The following is an 8,137-nucleotide window of genomic DNA, read 5'->3' on the forward strand; positions in this document are numbered from 1 at the left end:
TCCCCCTGTGCTGCCAGGGGGTGAAGGTGGAGCTGAGGGTCAGCCCCAAGCACGTGCATTTCAACAGGCTGCTTCTGCACAGGTCAGTCATCCCACGGCCCCTCTGCTGGGGACGGGTGCTGTCGGTGAGCTCCCCTTCAGCCTCTCTGGCTGGCTGCATGGCCCTTCAGGCTGGATGTTGGGCTGGCGTCCCTCTTTCTGCCAGCAGTTCCCGGTCTCTTGCTCACCGTTCCTTGCTGGCTTGGTTCTCTCAGGACAGCCGCAAGCTCTGTAGCCCCCCAGCAACGTGGTGCAATGGGCATCTTGATTCATTTGTATCTCGTCTGCTGGTTCGGAGAGCAGTGCAGTTGCTCCTCCTTATGTCCCTTCTGTTGGATACACCGTTAGCACCCAGCCCTTCCCCAGGACCTCACCTCTGAGACTTGTGACACAGAGAAAACATTTAACTAATGTTATGGATACTATAAATACTGGATGTGTATAGATAAAGATATATATATAAACTAATGCATAGGGCTGCTCCAAGATGCATTCAGTTGCAAGGCCTATCCTGACCATCGAGCAGCTGGTGCAGGGTGTCTTTCTGCCTCTGCAGGGAGGACAGCAAGACCCTGGTCCTGCGAAACAGCACCCTGCTGCCTGTGGCCTGGCGGCTCCGTGGGCTGGAAAACCTGGGCGAGGACTTCTCCGTGTCACAACGTGAGGGCATCGTTGGTCCGCGCACGGAGTTTGACGTGCATCTGTATTTCAAGCCCACAAAGGCTCTCAACATTGAGAAGAAGATCCGACTGGAGGTGAGGGGGACTGTGCCCTCCCTGGCAGGGCAACGTGATCTTTCGGGGTGGAGGCTGTGCTTGAAGGGTTCCCTGCAAAGAGGGGGACAAAGGATGAGCCTTCCCGAGGTTCCTTTCTACCCGCATCGCCGGGGGGGCAGGCCCTTAGCGGCAAGGAACTTGCTCTTATAGCTGAGCTTCAGGGGGCATGTGTGCTGCCGGGCCAGGGAGAGCTGCACCTGAGGGACACAAGGCTGCTGTGACCCCAACTTCTGCTGCCTCAGCCTGGGTTCACCAGAGCACATGGTGCATCCCTGAGCATCTGCGTCAGCCCAGACAACCAGGCGCTGTGTCCTGAGCCCGCGTTACAGCCACCCTGCCGCTGTGCGTGGTTGAATGCTGTTGTTTGGCTGTCCAGACCTCGGCGTGCTCCCTGCGCCCATGCTGGAGCCTGTCCGGGGCTCTTAACGGAGAGCAACAAGCTGTCACCCTGGGCTTTTGTTCCCCGTGGTTTGGGGGCTGCACTTCAGTGAGGATGCTGGGTGATTGAAGGGGAGAGGGTTGACGGTCAATGCCACCTGCTCTGGGACACCTCACAGTTCTTGAGGTTGTTTTTCCATCGCTGTGTCTCCCCGGGTGCTTCCGCGGCAGCACTCCCTGCTGAAGGAGTGGAGAGCTGGGCTGGTAGGGCTTCTTACTGCAGCAGCATCTCGCTGGGTCAGCCCGTGAGATGAGCAGGTTGGGAGAGTTTGGGAATCCACAAGTGCTTGTCAAGCAGGGGAGGCCATGGTGGAAGCAGCCAGCAGAGACAAGGACTCGTATGTTGTCTACCAAAAGAATTTAAGAGAACGGTCTAAGCACTGTTCGTTTCTCGCTGCCTCAGGTTTCAGATGCAGAAAACATCCTGGGGATTGTCCAGACCGAAAATATCCTCATTTCTGCAGAGGGCTATGATGTTGCTCCAATCATCAACATTCCTAAAGGTCAGTGGATGCCCCAAAACAAAGCAGTCTGGGTGCGTTGCCTTGCCTTGGCAGGTGAGCAACCAAAGCGCTTGGGATGGGGTAGCATGCAAGCGTGGCCCGGTCACATAAAGCGCGTATCCTGCAAGTTGAGTGGAGTGAAGGGCTGTCAGGGCACAGCCAGCCTCGAGTCTCTCGCCCCTGAGCTTTGCAGTGTGCAGGTTGGTCTGGGGGCTTAGAAACCACAGCGATGTGAGCGAGCAATTGGCAGCTCCTGAGGGCTCAGCAGGGCACATAAAGTTGTTGGATCAGTGCTTGGAAGCAAGAAGACAGAAACCCAGCTCCTCACCTGCTAAACCCTGCAGATATTCTCCGAGTAAGACGAGCAAGGGCAGCAAAGTAGCTAAAGAAAATTTCCAAGAACGGAAACTTCCTGAGAAGGGTTTTGGGCTGCCTGAGAACTCCCAGTGTCATAGAACAGTTTGGGTTGGAAAGGACCTCAAAGATCGTCTTGTCCCAACCCCCCTGCCATGGGCAGGAACACCTTCCACTAGTCCAGGTTGCCCCAAGCCCCGTCCAACCTGGCCTTGAGTGGGGCAGCCACAGCTGCTCCGGGCAGCCTCTGCCAGTGCCTCGCCACCCTCACAGTGAAGAATTTCTTCCCCACAGCTCATGTAAATCTCCCCTCCTCCAGTTCAAAGCCATTGCCCCCTGTCCTGTCACTACAGCCCCCCAGGAAACACCTGTCCCCACCTTTCTTATAAGTCCCATTTCAGTATTGAGAGGCCAATGGAAATTGGCCTGGAAGTGTTGAAATATCTGTCTTGTCACTTGGTGTGGTCTGTAGCAGCTCACTAATACTCCCCGTTTCTTGCCTGGCTCTGCGGGTTTTCTGCAGGTGCAGGTGGCACCGTGGATTTTGGAGTCCTGAAAGTGCTGGATGATGCGAAGCAAGTGCTGACTCTGAGGAACAAGGGGAAGTACGAGATTGCGTACAGGTGGGTCCAGCTGCCTGCTCTGTGAACGCGTGGTGCCACCATCTGCCCAGGCCTGCCTTCTCCTCCTGCCCATGGCTAGAACCGCTTCCCGTGCTGGCTGCCTCGTGGTCTGGTTAAATAAAAAGCCCGGGCTCCCTAATCTCAAAGACTTTAAGGGAGAATGCAGCCCCACACCAGAAGTCCTTCACAGCTGAGCAGGAACCAGAAGGAGAGGCCCTGAAATTGAAGCCACTCACTGCTGAGATCCATTGCCTTCCTCTGAGGGGCAGCTCCTTTCTCTTTATGACTCTTTAAAGGAGGGGATGAGAAAATTGGGTGTCGAGGTTAGTTTGCAACACTCATGATGGTCTGCACTCTCTCAAGATCTGAGATTCCCCAAGCAGAGCTGGACTCTTTCCCTTTTAATTTTTTTATGGTCTTATGTCAAGTCCTGGCTGTGCTGGTGGCACTTGTACTTTTAACTGCAGAGGTCTTTGTTCCTTCCCTTTCTCCCCAGTTTCCAGCTGAAAGCTGCAGGCACCACCATACCAGACCTGGCAAGCCACTTCACTATCCAGCCGCAGAAGGGCCTGCTGGCTGCCTCCGGGCGCCCTGTGCAGGTCCAGGTGTTCTTCCACCCCCAGACGGAAGTGAATATCGAGGACAAACCCATCCTGCACTACCAGGTGAGCTGCCCCAGCCAGGCAGTGGTGGCACAGCACGTCTTGGGAGCGTGAGCAGGACAGGTGCCTTCTGGAAGGAGGGCTTTAGCTGGGTAATTCTCGTAGGTGACAGCAATGTCTCAGAAAACATTTGTGATGCTTCCTAAGCGGAGCTGAAAGTCTGGCTCCGGAGGAGGCGTTGAAACAGGGAGGATGAGCTGATGGGGACCTGGGATGGGATCAGGGAACAGAGTCAGAGGCCGGCCTCTTTGCTGGTTTTACCAAGCCCTCCTCTGGCTGCAGGTGATGGAGCCCAGCATCTGCGGAGGAGGCGAGACCGTCGCCGTCATCCCAGTGAGGGTGTCGGCGAAAGCTGTGTTCAGCAAGTACAGCATTCACCCCGCCTCGCTCATCAACTTCGGTGCCATGGTGAAGGGCAGCAGGAAAACCTGCACCTTCATGCTGGAGAACAAAGGCAGCCTTGACTTTAAATTCCTCATCTACCGAGCAGACCAGGACGCATCCCGATTGCAAGAGAAAAGGTGAGAGAAGACCTGCATCACCTGTCCTGCCTGAGGAGGCACGACAGCGTGGCTGGTGTGTGACAGGCAGCCCAGACACCTGGGTTATTGTCCAGTTCACGTCAGCTGCTTGTGAACAGGGAGTGGAAAAGTGCCTCAGTGTCCCCGTGTGTCGGGCAAAGCTGGTGATACAGCTGAGCTGTCTGTAAGCTGCAGGAGGTGCCGCCGGGGGCTGCGAGGGGCAGGGAGGCTTTCCTCTGTGGGGAGGGGAAGGTCAGCTTTGGCTTCAGAGGAAGGCAGGGTGGGGGCTCAGCATGATGGGTGTTTCTGCTTTCTGCTCTTAGTGGATGTCAAATGAAATCTGCCCACTCTGGCAAGAGTGAGAACTTACACCAAAGGACTTCCTCAGCCAAGAAAAGCAAGCGCTCGCTGCAGAAGGTTGCCAGCCCCTCCATGCAGGTGGGTGGCTCCCGCTCCCCAAGACACACTGCTGCGGGTGCTGGGGGAGGACGCTGATGGGGGCTCCGTGTCACACCGTGGGGTGGGACATGGTCTGCACGATGGAGGTCTGTCATCTCCCAGCCACAAGCAGAGGCAGGAGCTGCTCAGTTGCACTGACAGTCCCGTGCTCTGGCTCAGACTTGGAGTTGTGGGGTCAAGAGAGAGGAGCAGGTCCCGTGTTTTGGTGGCTGCTAGCCAAAATAGGACTGTGAATACCACAGATGTGGGCACGTTCCTGTTTGAAGTCCCACTCCATAGATACCAGATGACCTTGTGTTTTCGTCTTCCCAGTCCCCTCCCTTCCCTCCCGTCACTTCTCACAGTTATTTCTGCTCTCCTGTTTTACCCCTGAGGCTGGAGGATCCCAGCTAGCACCTTCACCTTTTACACCCAAACTCCGTCCTCTGTGCCAGCCAGGATAGGCCTGCAGCTCCTCCTGGCTTGTCCCTCTCGTCCTGGGGCTGCCTCTGGGCCGTGGAGTCATCCCTCCCTGCCCTGGGACTGGGGGCTCGGCCTGGCTGGAGGTTGAGGAGTGGCGTACTCCTTGCTGGGGATGCTCAAGGCTGGGCTGCTGGACGTCAGCCTCTCCTGGGACTCTTTCTGCAGGCTCGCGTCACTCTAGGCATGTTCACGGTGTACCCTGGCTTTGGTTCCATCCCTCCTGGGGGCCAGCAGATGATCACGGTGGATTGCTCTGCGGGATCACTGGGGACGTGCGAGGAGCACCTGCGCATCGATATCAGCGACAGAGACCCCCAGGACAATCCCCTCGGCATCCCCTATACCCTGCTGGCTGAGTCCTGCCTCCCAGGTACGCCCCGTCCACAGGTTCCCACAGCCAGACCTGCTGCTGGTCAGCACCTGAACTTATTGCTTGGTTAGAGAGGCGCCCTGACCTTGAAGCTAAACCCTAAAATCCTCAGAGGTTGCAGTTCTTTTCAAGTCAGCCAGCGGGGAGAGGCTGGGAGGGATGCATGGAAGGATAAAAGGAAAGCAATACTCCTTGACTGGGACTGAGCTCCATCCTCGCAGCCGACTCCCCGCCCAAGGCTGGGTTTTGCAGTGACCTGGGCAGAAAGGGTTTATCAAGCCTTCCGAGAGGCCAGCAGGGTCCCGAAAAATTCATCAGGAATTCAGCATTCAGCCCTCCCTCTGCTCTGCTCCACAGCATTTGTGGTTGATGACATCGAGTCCATCTTTGAGGAGCATCGAATCTGCAGCAACGTCAACCTCTGCCAGACCCCGCAGACGATGCGAGGCAAGGGTGTGTATGTCAGAGATGAGAACAAGTTTATCTTCACCGACGTTCGGGTTGGGCACCGGGCCACAGCTCGCTTCAAGATCCACAATGTCAACAAAGTCCCCTGCAATGTGGTCCTTTCCATCAAACCCATCGCCGGTGAGGTAAGAACAAGAGGCCAAGGTGACCGTTGCTCTTTACAGGCTGCGCTGCCTTGTTCTCCAGACTCGTTGCTTCCTCTTGCCCGCACTAGTCCAGCTCCGTGCAGGTCAGGCTACAGGGGGGAGCAGCAGTGCCAGGGTGGCAGTTCTGAATTTGGCACGTCTCGAGCAAGGCTTTGGCTCACCGCTCTGGCTGGGTCTTTGGTGGGAGACCCAAACCCTTCTGCACATCTCTTGGAAGCCCGCTCAGAGGGGGCCTTTACTGGCCTGACGTGCCTGGGCTCAAAGCAGACCATTCCCTCAGGCTCCCTGGCCTTTTCCTTCTCTTTAAAGGCCAGTTTGAGGTTAGTTGCGGGGTTTCCGTGCAGTGCCCCCCTCCCTTGTGTGCTGGGGTGGCTGCCCAGTGCTCAAAGCCAGCTTTTGCGCTCCTGGGCTCCCTGTGCAAGGTCAGCACCGCTTTGGAGTCACCCCTGCGATGGAAGGAGCCTGCCCAGGGCAAGCAGGAAGGGAGACACGCTGTCTGGGGCTGTTCCCGGTGACGCATATGAGAATAAGACTGCGTACGAAACACTGAAGGATGTTTCCTCCTAACACGGCTCTGTGGGTTCCCCCAAGTTTCACAGCCCCATCAGTGACATTTTCAAGGTGGATCCCGTTCGGATGTGCGTGCCCAGCTGCTCCCACGCCTTTGCTACGGTGACCTTCACTCCACAGATGATGCAGAGCTACCAGTGCACTTTTGAGGCTTCCCTGGATGTCCTGGCGAGGTAAGTCCCCCTGTGAAATCTGGGCGGGGGGACCTGCCTGATGGCTGCCCCTCCTCTGGGAGGACCCCGACCTCTTGTTAACCCTGATGCTCTCAGTAGCCTTAGGCAGAGTGCTTAGCATTAGAGAATAGAGGAGGCGGTAACTACTAGACAGAGTAGAAAGAGAAGGGGTTATAGCTTAGCCTCTGCGAGTGACTGTGAAGACAGTGCAGCATTTGGTAGCCAGCTGGGAGTTAGTGAATCAGCAAGAAATGGAGATGTGCAACAGTTGAGCTGGGGCTTTCCAAGGACAAAGGTTTAGATGAAGCCGTTTCTGTGCCAGCCAGCCAGCGTGCATTATTTCCTCCTTGTTTCTGTTAAAATGAGATGATTGTATGTGATTACCTGGGGTATGTTAAGCTATTCTCTGTCAAAGGAGCGACTGGAGCCCTTCTAAAAGAGGAGCCCAGTTCCCCTGTCCTGGGACGTGTGTACCAGGGCTCTGACCGGCTCTTCCCCAGCCGTTTAGTGGCTGAGTCAGGACAAGTCAGCTTTCTGCTCTAGTACGCAATTCCTTTTTTAGCGTCCTTGGAAATAATCATTACTGACGGTGCTATTTATTTTTCCCTTCTTGCTTTTATACTATTTCCATGCTGCGCTCGTGCTTTTTGCATGTGTCTCATATCATCGCAGCCAGTGAATTTGCCATGTCTCGCCTGTCGCCTCATTATTTACCTGCTGTGCTGCATGATTCGATTCAGTGACATGTTCTTTAACTGCTACTCTGGAAGGCTCTGGCTCTTCAGAGCTCTTGTGAATGGCCCTGATTGGATTGGGAGGAGGGGGGTGGAGGAGACCTGTGTCGTGGGGTACAGGAGCACCAGCCAGGGAAAATGCAGTGGGTGGTCCCTCTTTGTTGCTTGCCAGGTGGGAAATTGGTTAGTGCCGGCCGTCACGATCTCTCCTCTGCCTTTCCTGCAGCCCTGCAGCAATTAAAGCGCAAAGCCTGACCTTCCGTGTCAGTGGAGATGGGACTCTGCCTCGGGTGACAGTCCTGCGCCCGGTACTTCACAGTAAGAGAGGGAACCCTCTGCTGGTCTTTAAGAAGCTGTTGCTGGGTGATTCACAAAAGCTCCCTCTGGTCCTTCATAATGGTGGCACCCTACCTGTCCAGGTGAGGACCTGCTCAGGGAACGCTCTGGTCTGGGAACAAGTGCTTGTCTCGTGGAGAAAAGGTCCCAGGAAGCATGGCAGACCTGGAAACAGCTCTCAGAAATTCTTTTTAAGCAAATGACTGACTTGTAATTTCCAGGAAGAGAGTTCCTCTTGGAAATGCGATTTTTCTGACTAGCCTATCCTTTTCAGTTAAATACAACGCAAGAAAGTTGGTGGGGTGTTTTCCCCCCATCTCTCTTCTCACGCTTTGATTCTCGGGTGGGCACGTGTGATGTCCTAGTTGCATTAGGTTGTATTTGATCCCATTTTACTACACTTTAATGAAAAATTCTGTTCATTACTTTTGTATCCCAACGCCTCTGAACGCTTCTTTTTTCTGTCTAGTTTTACTTGAACTTTGTAAGTTTAGCTAAGAGCT

The 8,137-nt window shown here is 55.1% G+C and overlaps 1 protein-coding gene and 1 long non-coding RNA gene across 2 annotated transcripts; both read left to right on the forward strand.

The window, feature by feature from the left end:
• Positions 1-669: 669 nt before the first annotated feature.
• LOC121080184 lies at positions 670-2,668 on the forward strand. Its single transcript, XR_005825280.1, has 3 exons — positions 670-794; positions 1,657-1,756; positions 2,634-2,668. It is a non-coding gene; the product is annotated as an uncharacterized LOC121080184 (long non-coding RNA).
• A 9-nt stretch (positions 2,669-2,677) lies between these two features.
• LOC121080162 (hydrocephalus-inducing protein homolog) lies at positions 2,678-8,113 on the forward strand. The gene is made up of 8 exons (XM_040578033.1): positions 2,678-2,733; positions 3,230-3,398; positions 3,678-3,916; positions 4,240-4,354; positions 5,003-5,207; positions 5,565-5,800; positions 6,413-6,564; positions 8,104-8,113. Exons 3-8 carry the CDS (start codon positions 3,681-3,683, stop codon positions 8,111-8,113), a joined length of 954 nt encoding a protein of 317 aa, XP_040433967.1. The 5' UTR covers positions 2,678-2,733; positions 3,230-3,398; positions 3,678-3,680.
• The last annotated feature ends 24 nt before the right edge of the window (positions 8,114-8,137 follow it).

This window comes from Falco naumanni, chromosome 21 (assembly GCF_017639655.2).
Source record: "Falco naumanni isolate bFalNau1 chromosome 21, bFalNau1.pat, whole genome shotgun sequence".
Classification (NCBI taxonomy): Eukaryota; Metazoa; Chordata; class Aves; order Falconiformes; family Falconidae; genus Falco; species Falco naumanni.